The sequence below is a fragment of the Macaca thibetana genome, chromosome 1, assembly GCF_024542745.1.
Source record: "Macaca thibetana thibetana isolate TM-01 chromosome 1, ASM2454274v1, whole genome shotgun sequence".
NCBI lineage: Eukaryota > Metazoa > Chordata > Mammalia > Primates > Cercopithecidae > Macaca > Macaca thibetana.
In genome coordinates this window covers 20,201,812-20,226,708 of record NC_065578.1, presented here as the reverse complement: position 1 = coordinate 20,226,708, position 24,897 = coordinate 20,201,812, and the positions used below count along the sequence as shown (strand labels likewise).

General features: G+C 52.0%; 1 protein-coding gene across 2 annotated transcripts in view; it reads left to right on the top strand.

Moving 5' to 3' along the window:
* Positions 1 to 24,897, top strand: part of ECE1 (endothelin converting enzyme 1) — a 132,494-nt gene that overhangs the window by 80,733 nt on the left and 26,864 nt on the right. For both annotated transcript variants that reach the window (XM_050790779.1, XM_050790768.1), the window contains exons 5-10: positions 5,894 to 6,015; positions 7,433 to 7,579; positions 9,014 to 9,079; positions 10,409 to 10,600; positions 18,888 to 19,030; positions 21,424 to 21,538. In XM_050790779.1, coding sequence (XP_050646736.1) covers positions 5,894 to 6,015; positions 7,433 to 7,579; positions 9,014 to 9,079; positions 10,409 to 10,600; positions 18,888 to 19,030; positions 21,424 to 21,538 — 785 coding nt within the window. The remainder of the gene's footprint in view (positions 1 to 5,893; positions 6,016 to 7,432; positions 7,580 to 9,013; positions 9,080 to 10,408; positions 10,601 to 18,887; positions 19,031 to 21,423; positions 21,539 to 24,897) is intronic.

The window sequence follows — 24,897 nt, the reverse complement described above, 5'->3', positions numbered from 1 at the left end:
CTGGTTTTATCTAAAACAAACACTGGTCCTGCCCTGGTGTGGAGTCAGGGCCCCACAGGCTCCTGGCCAGATGGTCCCACTGCATCAAGGGAGGCCGCACGATTCCCAGACACCCCTATTCCCGCAGCATGTGGGGGATTCCCAGACACCCCTATCATAGCCCACGGCTCTGCCTGCCTGGGCATTCGTTTCCTCCCTGAGGAGTGATGTGGAGAGGGCGTTCCAATGAAAACTCCCAGAGGAAGAAGCAGCCGATGAAATGGTGCTCTGTCTTCCTCTCTGGGACTTTGGGGTAGGAACTGAGGAAGCTTCTGGAACTCAGGGTCCCTGGAAGGAAGTACCTAGGCATTGTGGAGCTCTGTTGTCTGGCCCTAGGCTGCCAAAAGGTCTTCATACCACTGGGGCCACGGAAGTGCCACCATCTCCAAAATGTGTCCCCAGCACGTGCCGGGAGCCACACTGTTGGGGGTTGGCTGCTGCTTTGCCTCCATGAAATCTTCTGGGAAGTAAACATGAGCAAGGGGTGTTTTAAAGGAGACCAGAGAGCATCAAGCCCCAGTCTTGTTGAGAGTGACAGCCCCGAAAGGGGACGGGGCCAGCCTGGGGCTAGTCTGAAAAAAGATGCCAAGACGAGAGCACCCCGTGAGAGGCAGGGTTGGGGGCCTGAATGAGGGGCTATGGAGGGTTGGCACAGTCCTGGAGACCTTTGTCTTATTCAGAAAAAGGTCTGTGCCTGATTTCACTTTGTTTTTTGTTTTTTGTTTTTTTTGGTTTTGTTTTGTTTTGTTCGTTTGTTTGTTTCGTCACCCAGGCTGGAGTACAGTGGCACGATCTCAGCTCGCTGCAACCTCTGCCATCTGGGTTCAAGCGATTCTTGTGCCTCAGCCTGCCAAGTAGCTGGGATTACAAGCACCCGCCACCACGCCCGGATAATTTTTGTACTTTCAGTAGAGACAGGGTTTCACCATGTTGGCCAGGTTGGTCTCAAACTCCTGACCTCAAGTGATCCGCCCACCTTGGCCTCCCAAAGTACTAGGATTACAGGCATGAGCCACTCATTTCACTTTGAAACCCAGCCACTCCTGCAGGCTGTAGTGCTATCTTTCTCTGTCATTCATTCCTTTACTCACTCACCGATTATATGCGTCAGACACTTTCTGTGTGCCAGGCATTGCTCGGGGCTGGGGATTATGTAGGAATAAGACAGGCTTTTCTTGTGGAAGTTACATTCCAGCAGGGAAGACAGACAGTAAACAAATGAATGACTAAATACATGATAGGATTATAAAGAGAAGGACTCAAAAACATCAAGTAGGGCGTGGGGCCAGAGAGGGAAGAGGCCATTGTAGCTGCAGCGGGCTTTCTCAGGAGGGACGTCTGAGCAGACGCTTGAGTTAAGGAGAGAAGAGGCCATCCAGCCATGGGGAGAAGAGTGTGGGGCAGGAGCTGGAGACAGGTGGGAGCACAGATCCTGTCACCCAGGGTGGCATTCATTTCTCAACCTGCAGTTATCATTTTATCCCTCCATGAAATGTTAATGCCATAGGTACTCTGAATGTCTGTTGCTGCTCTTGGTCTATATACACAGAGTAAAAATAGTAAGATGCTTTGTTCTGCAAGAATAAATTCCTGGGGGCAATATTGCCCCCGTTGGGGATGCACGATATGGAGCCCTCTGACCAATTTGAGGAATTGGGTCTAGGTGTGACAGGTCACACCTGTAATCCCAGCACTTTGGGAGGCCGAGACAGGCGGATCACCTGAGGTTGGGAGTTTGAGACCAGCCTGGTCAACACAGTGAAACCCTGTCTCTACTAAAAATACAAAAATTAGCCAGGCATGGTGGAGGTTGCCTGTCATCCCAGCTACTCGGGAGGCTGAGGCAGGAGAATCACTTGAACCCAGGAGGCAGAGGTTGCGGTGAGCCGAGATCGTGCCATTGCACTCCAGCCTGGATGACAGAGCGAGACTCCGTGTCAAAAAAAAAAGAAAGGAATCGGTATATTCCAGTGACTAATTTGGACTAAAAGGAGTTCAAGACAACTCACTCTACAGACTCCCCAGACCAGGGCTCCCCTTGGGTGTCTCATAGAGGCCTCAAACTTCGAGTGTCTGGAGCTGAGCTTTAGGCAGTAGCTGTGTGCACTGAAGCTCCTTCCTAAGCCTACCCCTCATCCTCAGGCTGCAATTCCCCAGTGTCAGCAGCTTCTCACTCAGGCCAAGGAAACTTGGCTCCATTCTTGGCTCTCCTTTCTCTCACGTTCCAAACACTTCTCACCCCCTTCTCTGCCACCATCCTGGCCAAGCGCCCACCTTCGTTCACCTGGTCCCCTGCAGCAGCCTCCTGCCTGGCAGCCTCCCTTGGGGCCTTGTCCCCTGGAGCCTGCAGGATAGTAGGTGCCCCCTGAGTGAGGAGGAAAAAGAAGAGGTAGGAGAGTGTGCTGTGAGTTGTCCCCATGGGTTCCTGGAACCAGGGGGAGGAAGAGGAACCATACCTTCTACCAGGGCCCATGCCCTAGCCAGCATCGGCAGTGGGGATACTGATGACACACACGGAGCGGGTGTGAACACCAACTCCTGGCGGGGCCCCCTCATCCCGTCCACTCCTGCCCCACCGGCCTGATATCCTTTTAAAAAAAGGAAATCTTGGCCAGGCGTGGTGGCTTACACTTGTAATCCCAACATTTTGGGAGGCTGAGGTGGGCGGATCATGAGGTCAAGAGATCGAGACCATCCTGGCCAACATGGTGAAACCTTGTCTCTACTAAAAATACAAAAGTTAGCCAGCCGTGGTGGCACGCACCTGTAGTTCCAGCTACTCGGGAGGCTGAGGCAGGAGAATCGCTTGAACCCAGGAAGCGGAGGTTGCAGTGAGCCGAGATTGCGCCCCTGCACTCCAGCCTAGTGACAGAGGGAGACTCTGTCTCAAAAAAAAAAAAAGAAAGAAAAAAGAAAGGAAATCTTAGGTGGGCACCCGGCCTCATTACCCTCTCGTCCTCCAGGTATGGTGTCCTTCCTCTCCAGAAAGGGACACTGGGCTCTGTTCTTGCAGCCACCACCTGTTGCTAGGGGCCTGCTAGGTACCTGTCCAGGGCTGGTTCTGGAGCTGCAGGGACATGGAATGGCAGAGGGGCAGCCCACGCACAGCCCCTCCTTCTACTTCACATTGAGTTCATCCTTCAGCCCGAAGCTCAAGCGAAGCTTCCTCGGGGCCTTGCTTGGCTGTCCTGGTCTCCTCCCGCCCTCCCGCTCAAGGCCTCGGATATTCTCACAGCATTTGCCCTGTGCATAATCAGATGCTGCTGTGAGTCCTCGGCTGCCATCTGCCTCACCCCCCACGCTGCGTGCCTCACGTGGACAGGCCTCCAGTTACGTTGGCCACTGTCCCCCACACCCAGCCTGGTGGCTGCCAGGCAAAAGAAACTTTGTAAACAGTGTGGGAAAGCAAGTGAGCTTGGCACCCAGGTGGTGGGGGGCCAAAGGAATGGAGTTTGAACCTGGCCTGGGGCAGCCTCTCAGCAAAGGAGCAAGGGAGGCTGTGACTGAAGGAGGCACTCCTTCTCCCTCCCGGTGATGATTCGGGGCTTGAGGACAGGTGTTAGGAAGAGGGCCTGGGAACTCGCTGTGATTAGCACAGCCAGGCTGCTCCTGGGAGCCTTTCTTTAGGCCTCTTATCTTGGTGGCCTTGCGGGAGGGAGATGCCAGGCTCGCTCATGGGCCAGAGCACACGGCGTGCCTTCCCCAGCGCTGACCCTGGCATTTCAGGGCTGTGGCCGGAGCCAGATGTAGAGGGTGAGACGCTGTGTCTGAGGCCTGGTGAGCAATGACGATTCTCCTGCTTTTTCTTCCAAGAGCGTCACTGGGAGCGTTGCCATAGGAACGAGGCCCTGGGAGGGGCGAGGCACTCCCCTTTTGCTCTCCCTGATCCTCTGTATCCCAGCTTCCCCATTTCCGCCCTCCCCTCACAGAGTCCTCTTCTCCGAGCTGGAGCTGCCGTGGTGCCTGGGGGACATGCAGATGTTTCCAGCACTTGGCAACACAGTAGCCTGTGGTCTCCAGGGCTGTGTAAACCCTCCATAGCCCCTCTTTCAGGCCCCTGACCCTGTCTCTCAAGGGGCTCTCTCGTCTCTGTGTCTTCCTTCAGACTGGCCCCAAACTGGTCCCGTCCCCCTTTCAGGGCCATCACCCCGGTCAGCAAGACCGGGGCTTGATGCTCTGACCAGTGAAAGCCGTGGTGCTATTCATGGTGGGAATCGGGGGGCAGGGAGCTCTCGGGGTGAGGCTGGGAAAGCTGATGAAAGACTGGCCGGAAGTGACTCATGTCCTTTGCTCCAAGTGGCTGCGCCAGACAGATTTCTTTTCTCCAAGCAGCCCGCCTGCCCTTTTAGGCATCCCTGCTTGTCCCCACACTGTCTTGCCCTGCTCTGCGCAACCCAGTGCCCTCTCCCCTGCCTTCCACCTGGTGAACCACTTCAACTTTCAGAACCAGCTCAAATGGAACGCCCTCTGGAGACCCCCTTCTCCCCACCCCTCCGAAGGGAGTGACTTTCCTCTGTGTTCCATAGCCACGTGCGTTGTTCACAGCACTGTTGTGTCTTGTGGTCATTTCTTTGAGTTTCTGCTGGGTGCCAGGCACAGGGCTGGGCTCTCAATTTTACAGGCATAAACAAGACCTACTTTCTGCCCCAGGGAGCTCACGGTCTAATGGTGGACACAGGTACGCAGAGCAGTGAGGGCCTCTGGGAATGAGCATCTTAGGAGAGGCCTCATTGAAAAGATGTCCCCATGGAGGCCTTGAGGTTAAGTAGGATTTTAACAGGGTGCCATACAGAAGCCCTTTGGGGACAGAGATGGTTCCTCTTCTGTCTCACAGCTTGCACAGGGTCTAACATAGAGTAAGCATCTAGTATCTGGGCAGCGGGTGGATGGATACAGTTCTGCCAGGAAAGTCTTTGTGAAGGAGCTGGGCTTTGAGGGATCCTTGAAGGAGGCAAAGGAAGGGGCTTCAGGGTCAGAGAGAAATGAACATGAAATGAGGGAGCAGTGAAGAGTGTCCCAGAGGAGGCAAGAGGGACACATAGAATTGAGGGGGTTGGAGAATCCAGCATAGTCTGGAGCAGGGCTCTGAGAAGAAGGCTCGGGCACAGAGCCCCAGTGTTTAGTGTGTCTCTGGTGGACTTGAGCAGCAGAAAGTGGTCATCTTCACCAGGTGCAGCCACCAGAGCATTGCCTTCAGCAGGTGGCATCTGGACCAGGACACTGAGGTGAAGGAGAAGGGAACGGAATCTCCGGGGTGTCCAGGGTAAGGTCTGAGAAGCCACTGCAGAAGGGAGATGCTGCTTGCTGGGGTTGGCAAGGGTGGTGGAAAACGGCCCCAGGAGTTGGCTGTAAGCCTGGTGAACGTGCCCAGCCCCTCCAAGGAGGAAGCGAAAAGTAAATTCAAAATGAATGAGCCTTTTGAGTTTCCATCCAACTTCAGTCTTTATCACAAGAAAGGTCATCTGGTATCAGAAAACCAGGACTGGCCTCTGTCCCATGCACCGGGCAGGGGTGTTTGTACCACACATTATCCGCAGGGGAAGCACGCTGTCCTGCTGGTGGGCACGTGCGGCCAACGCGGGGACTGTGAACCCGGCCGGCAGAGGGAGAGAAACGCAGTAGACTCTTTTTCTTTACAGTCAGCAAAATTTCGGAGGCGCCTCCAGCTTGCCAGGCTCTGCCCAGGGGCCCTCATGTACCCGTGGTGACGGCATTCCTCACCACCACCCCAACAGGCGGATGTCAGAGCTCCTTTGCAGCTGAGAACACCAAGGCTCTGAAAAGAGGGACTGCCCTGAAGCCACCCAGTGGGCAAGTGGGGCCACATTGCAGACTCCACTGTGTGTTGTTCCAGAAAACTCCACGGCCAGCGTGAGCGAGGCAGAGAGAAAGGCGCAAGTGTACTACCGTGCGTGCATGAACGAGACCAGAATCGAGGAGCTCCGGGCCAAACCTCTAATGGAGTTGATTGAGAGGGTGAGTCCCTCAGGCTCTCCCTCCCCAGCCCTGGCCCATGCCACCTACCCGCCCCCTGGCTTTCACTCCAGTCCTCTGGTACCACTGGCCCACCTCATACCTCCAGCCGGTAGCACCGAGAGAAAGACAGAGAGAGAGCGCGTGTGAGAGCGCATGTGTGAGCACATTGTGTAGCTGCGTGGGTGGGATGTCTGTGCATGTGTCTGTGTGAGGGTGTGTGTCAGCATCTGTTGTGGATGTCTGTCATCTGTGTGTCTCTCTGTGCATCTGTGTGTGGGACAGGGGCCATGTTTAGAGGGAAAATATTCCTCCACGTTGCTGCTGCTTTTCCCTCAGGGGTTATGTGTGTGTGTGTGGAGGGGTGTGTGCCTGTTCCAGAAAGACCCACAGAGAGTCTTGGCCCAGAACCAGAGCCCTCCCTGTGAGCAGGGACCCAGGCCACTCTCCTATACCTGCTTCCTCCTGAGCAGGCGAAGACATCTTTCCTGCTTTCTTGGGCACCTCCCGGACTCCGAGGCTCCCCAGTGCAGACAGAAGGTGTCCGTGGATGTTTTCTGCCTGCCTCGTGTTCCCTGGACTGCCTCGCCTCTTAGCTTGGCTCCAGGAAAGCATTGCAGCAGGGTTGGTGGCTGCACACACTGGGGACTGGGCTAGTCCCCTCCTTTCTGGACAGGTCCCATGGGCCAAACCAGGGAAGACCAGGGAGATTTTTTTTTAAATCCCAACTTTCTCGGGAGGCTGAGGTGGGAGGATCACTTGAAGCCAGGAGTTTAAAACCAGCCTGGGCAACATAGCAAGACCCCATCTCTCCAAAAAAAGTTAAAAATTAGCCAGGTGTGGTGATACACACCTGTAGTCATAGCTACTTGGGAGGCTGAGGTGAGAGGATGGCCTGAGCCCAGAAGGTGGAAGCTGCAGTGAGCTGTGATGGCCCCACTGCACTCCAGCCTGGGAAACAAGAGTGAGACTCCATCTCAAAAAAAAAATTTTTTTTAACCCCAACTTTGAGACTAAAGTAGACCATAGTTTACCAACCTTCTTAAACATGTGGAGCCTTTTTTTTTCCCCAGAGGCACAGTTGAATTTATGTTTTGATATAATCACATTCACACAATTCATTATCCAAAATATAAACTGTGAACCAGGAAAAGTCTCTTTCCCATTCTCATCCCAGCCACCTAGGGAGCGGCTGGATTCATGCCTGGCTTGTCTAGGATAAGCCTTTGCTCCATCCGTGGGTCTCCAGCCCATGGGTCGGAAACCCCCAGTGAAGACCAATCCTTTCCTTTGCTCTTGAGGCTCAGAAAGGTCAGGTGACTGCTGCAGGGCCACAGAGCAAGTCAGCTGCAGAACCAGAATTCACATCTGGGTGTCCCCGCCACCTCATCACCTCCCTGCCTGCTCTCCCTCCCCACAGCTTGGGGGCTGGAACATCACAGGTCCCTGGGCCAAGGACAACTTCCAGGACACCCTGCAGGTGGTCACTGCCCACTACCGCACCTCACCCTTCTTCTCTGTCTACGTCAGTGCCGATTCCAAGAACTCCAACAGCAACGTGATCCAGGTGAGCTAGCTTGAAACACAGCGGTCGGGGGTGTGAGCACGACCTCTTCCTGTTTTGAGTTTAGTGGGCCCTGGCGTAGGAGAGAGACTTGCACTGGGTGGGAGGGCAGTCTTCTAGTTTCTGAGCCTGGGTTATTTCCAGAGGCCCCATTGGTGAGATCTCTTTTTTTTTTTTTTTTTTTTTTTTTGAGACAGTCTCGCTCTGTCATCCAGGCTGGAGTGCAGTGGCATGATCTCTGCTCACTGCAAGGTCTGCCTCCTGAGTTCATGCTATTCTCCTGCCTCAGCCTCTGAGTAGCTGAGTAGCTGGGACTACAGGCACCCGCCACCACACCGGGCTAATTTCTTTTGTATTTTTTAGTAGAGACGGGGTTTCACTGTGTTAGCAAGGATGGTCTGGATCTCCTGACCTCATGATCCACCCGCCTCAGCCTCCCAAAGTGCTGGGATTACAGGCGTGAGCCACCGCGCCCGGCCTCATTGGTGAGATCTTTGCAGGCTGCTGGCTTTGCGTAGATGGGCACTGCACAGAGGTGAACCTTCGGGTGCTGATGACTTTCCGTGGACCCCAAGGGCGATTGTCAACTCCTGGACACAGCTGAACACACATCCTGGTTTCCCCCTCCTTAGCGTCTGCTCTTTGTGACTCTTCTTGGAATGGTTTTGAATCCATGTCTCCCTGTCAGAGCATGCCCCAGACAGAGGGTCAGCCTGCCCAGGGGAGCTCCAACACTGGTCTGCCCCAACCTCCGATGCAGAAGTAAGAAACCCAGGCTGGGGATCCTAAAGACTGAGTTCCCAGCCCATCTCTACCATTCACTCACTGGGTGACCATGGGCAAGTGCCTCAACCTCTCACAGCTACAGTTACCCTATAAATCAAATGGATTGCAGTAACACCCGTCCTAGGTATGCCAAGATGTGGCCATGGGCGCCGATAGTAGCAAGCAGAAATGGACCCTCCCGTCCTGCTTGGCAGGCACTTGACCAGCACTGTCTTCTTCAATCCCCATTCCAGCTCTGAAGGTTAGGTTTTATTTTCTCTATTTTCCTGATAAGGAACCTGAGAATCAGAAAGGTTCAGTAACTTGGCCAAGATCACACAGTTTTTGAGTGACTCTTAACCACTTGGAAAGTGTTGGGGAGGTAGAGGCACTTTGCCGAGGCGAGGAGGTGTTTAAAAAAGGAGGGTGGCTCTGTCCAGCCCTTCTGAGGAGCCCAGGAGCCCTGCGGCGGGGGGGCCGCGTGTACAGGCAGGAATGTGTCATCCCGTCCCTGAGTGGGCTTCTCAGTGACTGTAGCCAGCAGTCCTGCTTCTGCAGGGGCCTGAGCTGGGTCTCTGCTGCCACGTACCAGCCATTCTCAGGGCAGGAGGCCATGCAGTGGAGACACGCATTGCAACACGAATTCCTTCCCATGCTTGCTTCTCCCGTCAGGTGGACCAGTCTGGCCTGGGTTTGCCCTCGAGAGACTATTACCTGAACAAAACTGAAAACGAGAAGGTAAGCGTACCTCTCCCCTCCCCAGCCCGCCTCCCAGGATGGTCCTTCCTGCTCAGTGTCTAGGGGAGCCCGGGGTGTCAGTGACGTGATGGGTGAAACAGGCAGACCCTGTCAGGGGAGGAACACCCCTAGGCTGGCTGTCACTCAGGCATTGTGGACACAAGGGGCAAGAGACAGGTATCATTTGTCCTGGCTCTAGAGAGAGGCAGAGGCAGCAATAACCTTTGTACATCACCTGTGACCCTCCCATTAACCCTGCAGATCCTGAGCTTCATTTGCCTCATCTGTCCAACAGGAATTAGTTTTGTCTGGCCTTTTACAGAAGAGGGAATCAGGCTCAGAGATGCTAAGTGATCTGCTCAAGGTCACATAGCCAGTAAATGACGAGCCTGAGATTCACATCCAGGTCCACGTGCTCCGAAGCCCACGGCTCTCCCTCGCCCTGGCCTGCCTCTTGTGGTGCTCTTGGGGCGATCTCGCCTGGAACTCACTCATCTGTCCTTTCATTCTTCCGCCTGCATGTACTTGACCAAGCTGCCCACAGAGTGCCTGATGCTGGGGAGATGGTGGCAGACAAGGCCACCATAGCCTTCGTCCCATGGGGCCTGTGGTTTGGTCGGGGAGGCAGGTATTATTTAACTAAGGGAAAGGGGAGCTGAGAAAGTCTACTGTGGGGACCTAATTCAGATCCTGGAACACGGGTGGAGAGTGGTCAGAAAAGGTACATTCTAAGAATGGAAAGACAGCCCCAGGACAAGCCCTTTAAGACAGGGACCAGCCCAGGTGGGGACCTGTGAGATGAGCCAAGACTTTGGGCTTTCTCCTGGAGGCTGTAGGGAAGCAGCGGAGAGACACAATCCCAAGATCATTCTGAATGCTGTGTCTCCCACGGTGTCTTTATTCCTTTTTTTTTTTTTTTGAGACGAAGTTTCTGCCGCCCAGGCTAGAGTGCCGTGGCATGATCTGGGCTCACTGCAACCTCCTCCTCCTGGGTTCAAGCGATTCTTCTGCCTCAGCCTCCTGAGTAGCTGGGATTATAGGCGCCCGCCACTATGCCCAGTTAATTTTTGTATTTTTAGTAGAGATGGGGTTTCACCATGTTGGCCAGGTTGGTCTCAAACTCCTGACCTCAGGTGATCCACCCACCTCAGCCTCCCAAAGTGCCGGGATTACAGGTGTGAGCCACCACACCTGGCCCTACGGGTGTCTTGGGGGCACTATGCAGTCCCCTGGCTCCCTGTGCCGGACTCAGTTGGCCAAGCCCCCCCAACCCTTGTCCAGTGGATAGTGAGGGGCAGCCACTGACAGTTTGGGGTATGGGCCCTGCAGGTGCTGACCGGATATCTGAACTACATGGTCCAGCTGGGGAAGCTGCTGGGCGGTGGGGACGAGGAGGCCATCCGGCCCCAGATGCAGCAGATCTTGGACTTTGAGACAGCACTGGCCAACATCACCATCCCACAGGAGAAGCGCCGCGACGAGGAGCTCATCTACCACAAAGTGACGGCGGCCAAGCTGCAGGTAACTTGAGCACTGGCTGCTAGGGAGGCTGGGGTGGCCACCAGGCTTCAGTCAGGGCCCTGGGCTGGCGACTTTTATACTCATTTCATCTAGTCCTTGAAACTACGTGACAAAGGAAGGATGATGGTTATGCCCAGTCCACAGATGGGAAAACTGATGCTCAGAGAGGTCAAGTTACCTGCTGAAGGGCACACAGCTAGTAAGTGACTCCAAAATAGGCGCCTGGCCAACACCAGGTTGCTTCTCTGTAGTTAATAGTGTTTACTGGGAGACTCGGGGTCATGACCACACCAGCTTACATTGACAGCGCCTTTCCAGTCTCTTCAGCACCAAGAGCCTCGAACCTGGTTACAGTGAGCACTTACTAAATGTGTGGTGTGAATTCCGTCATTACTCTTCCCTTTCCTGAGCCAGATCAAGGTCCAGAGGCTCCTAAGTGGCAGAAGAGCCAGCCAAATGACTCAGATTGGCTCACTGTACAACAGGGCGTTAGATCTGCGATGCTTTCTGTCACCCATTGGAGAAGCCAGATGTCCACTGGAGAAGCCCGACGTCCAGGGGCTCAGCCTCTGCCAAAGGCTGCCCTCTGGCAGCTGCTTGGTCCTTGAGGGTCTGGAGGGAATAGGTTGCTGGTTCCTTCTTTCCAGAGCATCAGCTGGCATTGCAGAGGGATCAGCAGAGTGGCCACCACTGATCTTCCTGTTTCTTGACATCACCCAGGAATGCGTGGCTAGGTCTTGCTTCTCTGCTGGCGTGGGGGCTCCCCCAGAGTGTCTTCTCCCTCCTTCCTTACCTTCTGACCAGCCAAATTCAACCTGTCCGTTCCTTCTACTTTCAGGAAGAACACTAGGTCCCTGCCCTTTTCCCTCCTCCATCTGACAGGTGTATATGGGGCCGCCTTGGGACGGCCAGCTAGAAACAACCCCGTCTAGGCTAGTGGGGGACACCAGCTAGAAACAACCCCGTCTCATTGCTGAGTGCTTTGGGCAAAAGCAGCGGGCCGTGGGAGCCAAGGGTGGGAAGTCAGGGAAGGCGAGTCTAATGATGGGTGAGCATTTCCAGGCCACTGGGTGTCCCAGGCGGAGGTGCAAGCCATGCTAGGGCCTGCAATGAGGGTCAGGGGAGCCTGGCCTCCTGCTGGTGCTGACTGCCCTTCAGCTCCCAGAGAAACTGGCCTGAGGCTGAGTGGTGCTGCATGGGCCCGGATGGAGATCAGCAGCTGCTGTTAGATACCATCTGGCATTATTTTCCTGCTCTGAAGCCAGGAGGCTGAGGGTGATGTTGTTTGTGCATTATAATTTGGTTTGTTCCAGCCCGGTTCTCAGCCTGAGGGGCCCCCCAATGCCTCAGCCCCCTACTGTGGCCATGATGCCAACTGTCTGTGCCAGGAATAGCGGAGAAGGCACAGGAGCCCTGAACACATCAGCCCAGCATGACCACCAGGTTCCCCCCAGGCTTCCTATCACCATTGCTTCTGCTCCCTTCTTCCAAGCAAAGGAAGAAAGACCTTTTTTCCCTCCCAGTTGCACAGCTGCCAAGGTGGGGGAGTTTAGCAGACACAGCAGCTTGCAGTACACAAGCCCTGGGCTTAGATTCAGAGGACTGTAAGCCCCTTGGAGCTGTAAGTGCTGGAGTATAGGCATGAACCACCACGCCTGGCCAAACAGCCTCTGTGTTCTAAGTACCCAAAGTTCAATTAAGATCTTTAGGAAATATATGGTTTCTCTCCTTATGTTTTTACAGATATTTCTGATTAAATTCTAATGTGAATTTGGCTGCCTTCCTTGTAAAATGGGCTTGGCTCATCCACTCACCCCTGCTGTGTGCCAGAACACAAATGAGACATAGCCCTTATCCTCACAAGGGACTGTGGTTCTTTTTTTTTTTCTTTTTTTTTGAGACAAAGTCTCGCTTTGTCGCCCAGGATGGAGTGCAGTGGCATGATCTCAGCTCACTGCAACCTCTGCCTTCTGAGTTCAAGCCATTCTCCTGTCTCAGCCTCCCGAGTAGCTGGAATTACAGGCAGGCACCACCGCGCCCGGCTAATTTTTGTATTTTTAGTAGAGACGGGGTTTCACCATGTTGGTCAGACTGGTCTCGAACTCCTGACCTCATGATCCTCTCGCCTTGGCCTCCCAAAGTACGGGGATTACAGGCATGAGCCACCGCACCCGGCCTGTGGTTCTTAACTTTAAGTCACGGAGTCCTTTGAGAACAGATAAAAAACCATGGACTGTCTCCCAGAAAAAATGGGCATATATACATATGTTTAAAATTATGTCTGACATTTAAAGACGCCCTGGCCGGGCATGGTGGCTCAGGCCTGTAATCCCAGCACTTTGGGAGTCCGAGGCAGGTGGATCACCTGAGGTCAGGAGTTCAAGACCAGCCTGACTAATATGGTAACACCTCGTCTCTACTAAAAATACAAAAATTAGCCAGGTGTGGCCGTGTGCACCAGTAGTCCCAGCTACTCGGAGGTTGAGGCAGAAGAATCACTTGAACCCGGAAGGTGGAGGTTGCATTGAGCCAGGATCACACCACTGTACTCTAGCCTGGGTGACAGAGTGAGACTCTGTCTCAAAGAAATAAAATAAAAAATAAAGAAGTCCTGGCCCCCTGAAGCGTGTGTTCTAAGTAAGAATCTCTTCCTGGCCTGCCACAGGGTTGTGGGAGAATAAGTTGAGGCAAAGGATGAGATTTCATTCAGTAAACTCATTTGCACAGCCCAGTACAAGTATAACACGTTATATTCATTATTATTGTTATTATTCCTTTGTTATTAGCAATGTCACTCAGGTCCCCAGCACTAAATCAATTTGATTCATTCTACTCTGGGACAGAGAATGTCTTGTTCCCTGGTGTCTGGAAATGTGGTTTTCTTCCCATACTCCAGGTAACTTAGGGTAAAGCACGCCAGGCTTCACAGTGTGGTTCTAGGCTAGCCCTACTGGGGTACAGAATGGTTCCAGGCTAGTCCCCAGCAGAATCTGAACTCAGAGCTGTGAATCAGACACTTCCATTACTTCTGGGGGCCTGAGGACCTTCCCCTTCCTTTCTAGGACCCTCACGCCAAAGGCTGTTTGGGCCTGAGCCGCATTTTCTACCCGTTTCTCCCACTGAGATGAAGCTGAGAAGCATTCTTCTCTCCCAGTTTCAAACCTATTTGATTTGGTTGGTTTGTGACCCACAGTACTCCTTGGCTGCAGGTGTGGAAAATGGAGCTCATTGGTGTGCCCCAGAGGGTGTGAGTCACAAGTAGAATGTCCTAGTCGGTTAAAAAAGCCATCTCCATGGAGATGGAGCTAGGCACATGTGTTTAAGATAGGAGTTCGCTAAAGCAGTCAGGATGGAAAATGTGAAAATCCTGGTAGTCAACACATCTTATCTCACAGTCATGGGAACTTCCCTGCACAGAACACCTGCATTCCCTAAAGGGCCAGGGTTGTGTTGAGGAGTACACGGGGATTTCTCACCATCTTATATCTGTACCTTGATCAGAGAGTTCCAGTTGTCTGCAGTTTATGAAGCTCTCGTTCACTGTGTAAACACTGACAGTTTGTAAACTTGTCGATTTTCCCAAGGACTTTGCCAGCAGGTCATGCAGTCAGGTGGTTCTAATGGTGGAGCCCTGTTTGAAGATCTCACAAGCACAGCTCCAATTTTTGTAGTCATAGAAATGTTAAAGATTAGCCTCAGAGGTTACCTGCCTAAGGGCCTCCTGCCAGGAGGACGGCAGACAGGACAAGGTAGAAAGAAAAGAAACTCAGGGTTATTGGGCAAGCAGGTACAAGAGGCACAGATCCATCAGCTCTGGGAGGGGAGGCTGTTGTCTGCATTTTAGAGAAAGAATGGAAAAAGGCTGGAGGTCCCAGAGCTGGTGCCTCCTGGGGACGCTGATCCAGGTCTGTTCATTCTTAGCCCAGGGCTCTTCCCAGCTCACCTAGCTGCCAGGCAGGCAGGGATGCACCGGGACCCCCGGCCCCCAAGTCCACTGCACCGCAGGTATTTTCTTCCCAGCTCCGCAGGTATTTTACCATCAGCCATGGGGGGAAGAGTTACCCAGAAACTGAGAGCCAGTTGTTAACTGTTTTGTTTTTGTTTTTGTTTTGAGACAGAGCTTCGCCCTGTTGCCCAGGCTGGAGTGCAGTGGAGTGATGTTGGCTCACTGCAACCTCTGCCTCCCAGGCTCAAGTAATTCTCATGCCTCAGCCTCCCAAGTAGCTGGGATTACAGGTGTGCACCCCCACACCTGGTGGCTAATTTTTTTATATTTTTAGTAGAGACTGGGTTTCACCATGCTGGCCAGGCTGGTCTTGAACTCCTGGCCTCAGGTGATTCTCCTGCCTCGGCCACTGAAAGTGCTGGGATTACAGGCATGAGCCACCACGCCTGGTGCAGTTATTAACTGCGTTACCAGCACACCACTGCCTTCAGGACCTGCCTTCCTCACAAATTCACCTGTCCTTTGAGGTCCTTGTTCCCCAGGAACTGAGTTGCCCTTTTAAACCCAAAGAGATGAGTGAACCTGGGTTTTAGACCTCCACAGTGGCTAGTTAACTATGTGACCTCAGGACAGTCACCTTACCCCATCTGCAAATTCAGCATCTGTTAAGTGGGGGTTTATGGCTACCTCTCTCACAGGGGGTGTCATCGGTATTTACCAATGGGCTATAGACTGGTCTTAAGTTGCAGATCAATTTTACTTTATTGATTGATTTTTCCGCATGAAGGCCATATGTGGAACCTCTCTCACCTCCTTTGTCTTGCATTTTGTCCTTTTTCAAGAAAATAAAAGAGAATTTGGAATTGGACAGGCCAAGGAACATACATGGGAGACCCTGAGCAAAGAGTAATGGCCAACATTGATGGATTGCTTGCCAAATGCCAGACATACCCTTCTAAGTGATTGACATGTACAGGCATTTTTGCTATAGCAGTATATGTAGTTCCTTGTGTTCTGTAAAATCATACACTAGAAATAGCAGTACAGGTGGAGAAAATAGAACAAGAGCAGAACAAAAGTTAGGCAACTTTACTTGAGGATATTGTGCTAAGCGAAATAAGCCAATCACAAAAGGACAAATGCTGCCTGATTCTACTTCTGTGAGGTACCTAGAGTAGGCAAGTTCATAGAGACAGAAAGTAGAATGGTAGTTTCCAGGGGTGGGGTTTGGAGCCAGTGGGAAGTTATTGCCTAATGGGTAGAGTCTCACATTTGCAAGATGAAATCTGTGGGGCCAGACGTGGTGGCTCACGCCTGTAATCCCCTCACTTTGGGAGGCCCAGACAGGTGGATCACCAGAGTTCAGGAGTTTGAGACCAGCCTGAGAACAATATGGTGAAACCCCATCTCTACTAAAAATAAAATTAAAGAAAAAAATTAGCCAAGGGTGGTGGCGTGTGCCTGTAGTCCCAGCTACTTGGGAGGCTGGGACAGGAGAATCGCTTGAACCCGGGAGGCAGAGGTTGCAGTGAGCTGAGATTGCACCACTGCACTCCAGCATGGGCAACAGAGCAAGATTCTGTCTCAAAACAAAATAAATAATAATAATAAAAAAAAACAGTCCGTGGCTGGATAGTGGTGGTGATGGTAGCACAGCAGTGTGAATGGACTCAATGCCCCTGAACTGTGCTTTTTTTTTTTTTTTTTTTTTTTTTTTTTTTCTGAGGCAGGGTTTCATTCTGTCAACCAGGCTGAAGTGTAGTGGTATGATTTCAGCTCACTGCAGCCTCGACCTCCCAGGCTCAAGCAATTCTCCCACCTGGGACTGCAGGCACAGGCCCCCATGCCTAGCTGATTTTTAATTTTTTTTTTTGTAAAGATGGGGTCTTGCCATGTTGTCCATGCTGGTCTTGAACTCCTGGGCTCAAGCGATCTGCCCACCTCAGTCTCCCAAAGTGCTGAGGTTACAGGCATGAACCAATGCATCTGGTCTTGAACTGTGCTCTTAAACATGGTGAAGATGGTGAATTTTATGTTATATGTGTTTTAACACAATTTTTTTTTTTTGAGACGGAGTCTCACTCTGTTGCCCAGGCTGGAGTGCAGTGGCGTGATCTGGGCTCACTGCAACCTCCGCCTCCTGGGTTCAAGCGATTCTCCTGCCTCAGCCTCCCGAGTAGCTGGGACTACAGGCATGTACCATCACGGCTGGCTAATGTTTGTGGTTTTGGTAGAGACAGGGTTTCACCATGTTGTCCAGGCTGGTCTCAAACTCCTGACTTCAGGTGATCTACTGGCCTCCGCCTTCCAAAGTGTACCACAATCTTTTTTTTTTAAGTTGTGCAACTTTGTAACCAGAATCCTAACAAAACAATAATTGGAACCTTAAGGAGTACCTCAGCATGGCTGGAGGCTGCCTTGGGGAAAGTGCCAGCTGGGAAGTGCTAGCTGTGGACACCAAGACCCTGCAGATAAGACAGGGAGCTCTGGCCTAGCACAGTGGCTCAAAGTGCTGGTAATCCCAGCACTTTGGAAGGCCAAGGCAAGTGGATCCTGAAGTCAGGAGTTCGAGACCAGCCTGACCAACATGGTGAAACCCCGTCTCTACTAAAACTACAAAAATTAGCCAGGCATGGTGGCACGTGCCTGTAATCCCAGCTACTCAGGAGGCTGAGGCAGGAGAATCACTTGAACCCAGGAGGCAGAGGTTGCGGTGAGCTGAGATTATGCCACTGCGTTCCAGCCTGGGTGTCAGAGTGAGACTCCGTCTCAAAAAAAAAAAGACAGGGAGCTCTGAGCAAGCGCCTTTAGGGTCACAGAGAAAGTGCAACCTGCTGGAGGCTGAGAGTTACAGGTCTGGAAGGAGCTTCTGTGAGGAGAGGAAGCCCCAGGCGCAAGGGCTTATTTTCAGTCATCTTAAAAGAGCGGACCAGGCTGGGCACGGTGGCTCATGCCTGTAATCCCAGCACTTTGGGAGGCTAAGGCAGGCAGGTCACTTGAGGTCAGTAGTTCAAGACCAGCCTGGCCAAGATGGCAAAACCCTGTCTCTACTAAAAATACAAAAATTAAGCAGGCATGGTGGTGGGTGCCTGTTGTAATTCCAGCTACTCAGGAAGCTGAAACAGGAGAATCATTTGAACCCTGGAGGCAGAGGTTACAGTGAGCCGAGATGGCACCACAGCACTCCAGCCTGGCGAAAGAGAGAGACTCCGTCTCAAAAAAAAAAAAAAAAAAAAGTAGGCTGGGCGCAGTGACTCACACCTGTAATCCCAGCAATTTGGGAGGCTGAGATGGGCAGATCACAAGGTGAGGAGATTGAGATCATCCTGGCTAACACGGTGAAACCCCATCTCTACTAAAAATATAAAAAATTAGCTGGGCATGGTGGGGGGCGCCTGTAGTCCCAGCTACTCAGGAAGCTGAGGTAGGAGAATGGCGTGAACCCGGGAGGCGGAGCTTGCAGTGAGCCGAGATCATGCCACTGCACTCCAGCCTGGGTGACAGAGTGAGACTGTCTCAAAAAAAAAAAGAAAAGGTAGAGCTGACCAGCCTGCTGTGTGCATCAGCTGAGCTGAGGGCTTTTCCTTTCTTGCTGAAGGTTGGCGTTCAACCCTTCCCAATCCCATGCCTGAGAAACATCACCTTCAGACCAATGCAGCTCACACGTTATCCTGCTGTCATCCTGAATTTACCAATCATGTGGAAGCTCACTGATGTTACAGAAGCCCATGTTGAATAGAACAGACAGCATAAGCTTGTTCAGTCCTCACAAATGCCTCAGTGAAGTGGATTCTGTTATTGTGGTGATCCCCACTTTTCAGACAAGATCCTGAGGCCCAGAAGCGTTCATTAACTTACCCAGGGTTATACAGCTAGCAAGGAAGAGAGCTAGAAGATGAGCCCAGGCAGTTTGGCTGCAGATTCTACATGCTCAACTGTTTCAGGCCTGTCTGAAGCTCAGTCTCTTCATCCATGAAGCAGGGATAATAGTGCCTACTGCTTGGACTCTCGCGAGGACCGGTTGGAATCGTATGCATGAATCATTTGCCACGGCTCCTGGCACACAGGAGACGCTTGCTGAATGGTAGCGGTAGCTGCTGCATCTTCTCATTCCATCCTCGTTGCATTTCGAGTTAAATTTTGGTGTTGGACTCCTTAGAATTCTACCTACAGCATCTCTGACAAAAGTCCTCCAGGCTCTGCTTGACTCTCTGCCCAGTGCACTGTCAGATGGCGCCAAGCCCAAGCTCTTTCCTTTGTTTCCTGTAGAAGCCCGTCCTGGAGACCTGGGCTATGAGGAGAAGCAGCCCCACAGGGTCACATTGTCCTTTTCCCTTGCAGACCTTGGCACCCGCCATCAACTGGTTACCTTTTCTCAACACCATCTTCTACCCCGTGGAGATCAACGAATCCGAGCCTATTGTGGTCTATGACAAGGAATACCTTGAGCAGGTCTCCACTCTCATCAACAACACCGACAAATGGTAAGGGAACCCCCAGTGGCCTGGGCATGCCTCTCACAGGCAGCCCTCTTCTTGAGCAGGCTGGGCAGGGGTGGGGATGACAGTCTGACTCAGGAAAGTGGGACCTGGGCGGGCTTTTATGAGAGGCAGCAGGACATCCTGGTTACGGCTGCAGATTTAAATCCCAGCCTCTTTCCAACTACTAGCTTTGTAGCCTTGGGCAAATTTCTTACTCTTTCTTAAGTTCATTCTCCTCCTCCATAAAATGGGGATACAAATAGCACCTGTGGCCGGGCACAAACACCCGTAATTGCGGGACTTTGGGAGACCAAGGCAGGAGGATCACTTGAGTCCCGGAGTTCAAGACCAGCCTGGGTAACATGGCAAGACAGTGTCTCTACAAATAGCCAGACATGGTGTCGCATGCCTGTCATTCCAGCTACTCGAGAGGGAGGCTGAATGGAAGGATCGCTTGAGCTCAGGAGGCAGAGGTTGTAGTGAGCTGTGATTGCACTGTTGCACTCCCGCTTGGGAAACAGAGTAAAACCCTGTCTCAAACAGAAAAACCTAGCACCTACCATTTAGGGGTGATGTGAGAATCAAGTGAAACAATCCATATGAGGTGATTTAATACAGTCCCTAGCATGTAATGGGACTCAGTAAATGTTGGCTATTATTTTTAGTTAATACTTATGATTTTCTTTTTTTTCTTTTTTTTTTTCTTTTTTTTTTTTGAGATGGAGTCTCACTCTGTCAGCCAGGCTGCAGTGCAGTGGTGCGATCTCGGCTCACTGCAACCTCCGCCTCCCAGGTTTAAATGATTCTCCTGCCTCGGCCTCCCAAACAGCTGGAATTAGAGGTGCCTGCCACCACGCCAGCTAATGTTTGTATTTTTAGTAGAGATGGGGTTTCACCATGTTGGCCAGGGTGGTCCCTAACTCCTGACCTCAAGTGACCTGCCCGCCTCAGCCTCCCAAAGTGCTGGGATTGCAGGCATAAGCCACCACCACCCAGCAGTACCTAGAATTTTTTTTTTTTTTTTTTTTTTTTTTTTTTGAGATGGGGTCTTGCTCTGTCCCCCAGGCTGGAGTGCGCCTCCTGGGTTTACGGCATTCTCCTGCCTCAGCCTCCTGAGTAGCTGGGACTACAGGCGCCCGCCACCTCGCCCGGCTAGTTTTTTGTATTTTTAGTAGAGATGGGATTTCACCATGTTAGCCAGGATGGTCTCAATCTCCTGACCTCGTGATCCGCCCGTCTCAGCCTCCCAAAGTGCTGGGATTACAGGCTTGAGCCACCGCGCCTGGCCAGAATTTTTTTAAATTTTTTTTGAAAACTACCAAAAACATAGGAAAAAAAAAATTATTTTATTTAACTTATTTTTTTCCTAACTCCCCAAACTTGTTAAAATTTTTTTAATGAGTTGGGGGTCTCATTATGTTGCCTAGGCTGGTCTCAAACTCCTGGGCTCAGGCAATCCTCCCACCTTGGCCTCTCAAAGTGCTAAGATTACAGGCATGAGCCACCTCACCAGGCTCTGAAAAAATTTTAAATGACTCCTGTTGATCTTGTGGTGTGTGTGTGTGTGTGTATATGTAGAGAGAAAGCATGGGGGAGGGCAGAAGAGAGGAGGGAAAGAGAGATGGATTTTCTAATATGTGGCCTTTTTTTCCCATTATCATCACTAAATGTCTAGTCTCCTTTTCCCTTGACCTGTATCCTGAACATTTTCCCCCTCGTCATCTCAAAACCTCTGCAACCATCATTGTTCATGGCTGCATAGTATTCTGTCATGTACAAATACAGTTCTTTACTTCCTCCTTCTCATTGTCGGGCATTTTGGTTGATTCTGATTAGAGGTTAGATGTTCACTACAGTCCCAAGGTGACTTCTTAGCAATGGTGGCAGCAGCCACAGATAGGTTCCCTGTGCGCTGGGGGTGGGGCAGTGGGAGCTGTCATCGTGGAAACCTTGGCCTGGCTGGGCTGTGTTTCTTTTCCTACCCCTCCTATTCTTAGCCTGTCTGGCCTTCTGGCTGGGGCACCTCCAAGCTGTAGAAGTGGTAGTCACCTCTCCATCCCAGCCCTGTAGCATACACCATTGGGGTGGGTCTCCATGCTGGGGCTTCATAGCTTCCAGACAGAGCAGCTAGGCAACAAGCATTTATTGAGTACCTGTGGTATATAAGTGATTGCACTAAACACTGAGGCGTTTCCTATAGTAGAAGACCCAGGCCTTTCCCTTGAAGAGCTTACATTGCACGTGTTAGGGAGCAGTAACCCACCAAGCCTGGGCAGGCTGGAAGGGGCCTGGGGTCACAGGCCGAGTTTGAGAGCCCCCTAGGGGCTAGCGGGGGAAGGGCCACGATGCTCCCTGCCTAGGCGCCCCTGAGTCTCTCTGGCCTCCTCTCCCCGCAGCCTGCTTAACAACTACATGATTTGGAACCTGGTGCGGAAAACAAGCTCCTTCCTCGACCAGCGCTTTCAGGACGCCGATGAGAAGTTCATGGAAGTCATGTACGGGACCAAGAAGGTGAGCCTGCTACTGTGTATGCCTGAATATGGGCTGAGCGCCTACTTGATGCCCAGGCGTCTGTGGGAGCACGGGAAGGGACCTTAGCCAGCTGGGCGTGGGCAGAAGCTTCCAGAAGGAGTGATTATGCCAAGTAAAGGGTAAAGAGGAGTCCTAGCCACTTAGCCAATTTATAGCCAAAAGTAGTTGCCAGTAGTGATGATAGATGCTCTCCTTGAACAACTTGTGATCCTCACAATGCCTGTGCGGTGGCTACTATTATTATTCCCACTTTGCACAGGGGACCCCCAATAGTATTACTTTTTCCCCAGAAATGTAAAACACAGAACAGTGCCTGGTTCTTGGAAGCACCACGCGACTGTTCAGTGTTTCTGTTTTCCTCCCAGTTTGTAGTCTGGGAAACCCCAGGCCAGGTGGGCTCTACCTGCCGTCAAATGCCCCCCCACCAGGACCCCTGAGGGTCCATGCTTCTAGAGGCTTCAGGGACCTTCCCTGCCCTCTCACAGGGGAACCTAGCCCCAGTGGAAAGTTTCACAGCCACTTCTACCTTCTCCCCAAGAAGTATCTGTCGCCCTCTCACTCATGCAGCCAACTAATAGTTACTCATTGAACCTCTGCCACCATATGCCAGGCTCTGAGCCCAGTGTGGGAATACTGAGACAGGTGAGCTGGGGTCTGTACCCCAAGAGCCCACACCGTCTGAGGGAGGTGATAGGAACTGACCAGTTCTCATATGTGCTGATGGGGTACATCAAGCCCGGGCCCCAGAGAGCGGCTGGAAGAGGCCCCAGCTGCAGAGCAGTAGAGGCTGGTATGCCCAGCTCACCTGGCACACCTTCCCCAACCCAGATAGCAGCTAGCAAGACCCTAGCAATCCTCCCCAGAGAGCAGGCAGAGCTGACTCCAGCTGGACCCCACCCATGCAACCCTTCCCAGAGTCCAGTCCAGATGAGGATTGGCAGAGAATGGCAGGATGTGGGCTCCTGCTTTGAGCCCTGGAATGTATCCCACACGTCCTCTCTCCCGTCCCCATGCAAACCTACCTCTGGCAGCAAGGGGACTGAGGGAGAGGGCAGCTGGGAACAAGCCCCATTTCTAACCAGAGGCGCTTCCGAGGGCACCACCAGACCTTGGCCACAAGAGCCATGCTGTCCTGCGGAGGGCAAAGTGGGAACAGGGGTTTGCTGCCCTGCCCGGCCATCTCGCCTTCCTGCTCGTCGTGCATCTACCTTGGACTGGCCCTGGGTAGAGATGTGGCCATAGCCGGGATTCTGTTCCTTGCAGAACTTGGCCTCCCAGGGGACTTTCTACAGAGAGGTTTGATCAGGACCCAGGATGACGGTTCCAGAGATTGTTCTGTCTGTGGAACATACACCCACATCATCTCTCACCTTCCCAGGTTACAGATGACGAAACAGGCTCAGGGAGGTGAAGGGACTTTCTTAGTCACCCAGCAAGAAAGCAGCAGGGGCCTGGTATGGTGGCTCACGTTTGTAATGCCAACACTTTGAGAGGCCAAGACAGGTGGATCATGTGAGCCCAGCCTGGAAAACATAGCAAGACCCTGTCTCTTTATTTATTTATTTTTTAATATTTATGTGTTTATTTTAAGAAAAGAAAGCAGCAAGCTTGAATGAAAATCCCAGGTCTGATGTTCACAACTTTGAGACACTTTCAGCTACTCACTTACCATAATGATAATAATAACCAAAGATAGAGTTATTGGATATCTACCTTTTATAGGCATTATAAATTCCTACAACAGCTATTATCCTCTTCCATTTTACAGATGAGGAAACCGAGGCTCAGTGAGGGAAAGGGACTTGTTCAAAGTTGCTTATAAGTGGAGAGGAGGCTATCAAACCCAACATATCTGATTCCATAGCCCTAAGCTCTGTAGCACTCAGCCTCTGCTCTGCAGGAAACGAAAGTTAAGGTCAAGCTTCCCTGTGGTTGCCAAGGGCTGATATGGAGGAAGAGGGATGAGGAATTATTATTTAATGAATATAGAGTTTCAGATTTGCAAGATAAAAAAGTTCCGAGCCAGGCACATGGTGCATGCCTGTAGTCCCAGCTACTCTGGAGGCTGAGGCAGGAGGACTGTTTGATCCCAGGAGTTCAAGGCTGCAGCGAGCTATCACTGACTACACCACTGCACTCCAGCCTGGGCAACAGAGTGAGACCCCATCACTTTTTAAAAAATTAATTAATTAGTCAGTTATGGAGTGAGCTTCCCTGGGCCACCTTCGAAGCATAGGGTGCTGCTCGAATGTGGCACTTGGAGCAGGTGGGACACAGGGAGGCCTCAGGAGAGGCAAGGGCAAGTGGGAATCCTGAAGTGGGAGGCTCTGAGCAGGGATCTCTGGATACCCCAGGGCTGATGGGTGAAGGCCTCTGCTTGCCTGTTTCTTAATCTCCAGCCCTCTCTACTCCCCCACTGTGACAGTGTCTGGGCCCAGGCCAGGTCCCTCCTGCTTGTGTTCAGCCCAACTCAAAGCCACCTCCTAGCTGTGTGACCTTGGGTAGTCCTTATACATCTCTGAGCCTCAGTTTTTTAAAATCTGCAATTGGAGATCATTCCTGACCTCACCTCACAGACCTCACCTTTGTGAATGGCCTCCATTTGGGAAAAGCGTAGAATATGGAAAGCAGTATGGTGTGTGCGTTTGTTCATCCTGGCAGGGAGGGAACCTGCCGTGAGGAAACAGCATGGAATTTGGAGTCAGAAGATCCGTGTTTGAATTGGTTCTTCTAACCACACTTTAGGCAGATTGCTTCGTTGGGGCAGGGGCTCAGTCTCCCATCTGTAAAAAGGGGCAACAGATCCCTGCCTTGCATAGCCAAGGGCCGCCTGAGATTACACGGGGGATCCCTGTGAAGTATGTTCTGACTGCTGAAGCACTGCACGCAGCTGTTTCCCATCAGCTGTCACCCATTTGTGACTTGAGACTTCCAGCAGGGAGGAAGGAACGCCTTGCTGAGGGCTCCTTGTATTACAGTGAGGAAGAGGTTTAAAAAAAATGCAGCCAGGTCAGCGTGGAGAAGGCTGCCTTGCTGCTCCTTATCTTCCCAGACTTGACTCATAGATCACCTCCAAGATGCAGGCTTCCTGACCGGTCAGATCGATCTGACCCTTGCCCCTTTTGGAGATTTTTCTCACCATCCTGTAGGACTTCCAGGACTTCGTGACCTGTAGGCAGAGAGCGTGGCTCTGAAGGAAGACATTGGAGCTGGACTTTCTGAGTTCAAATTCTACCTCAGGCTGGGTACAGTGGCTCATGCCTGTAATCCCAGCACTTTTGGGAGGCCAAGGCTGGTGGATCACCTGAGGCCAGGAGTTCAAGACCACCCTGGCCAAC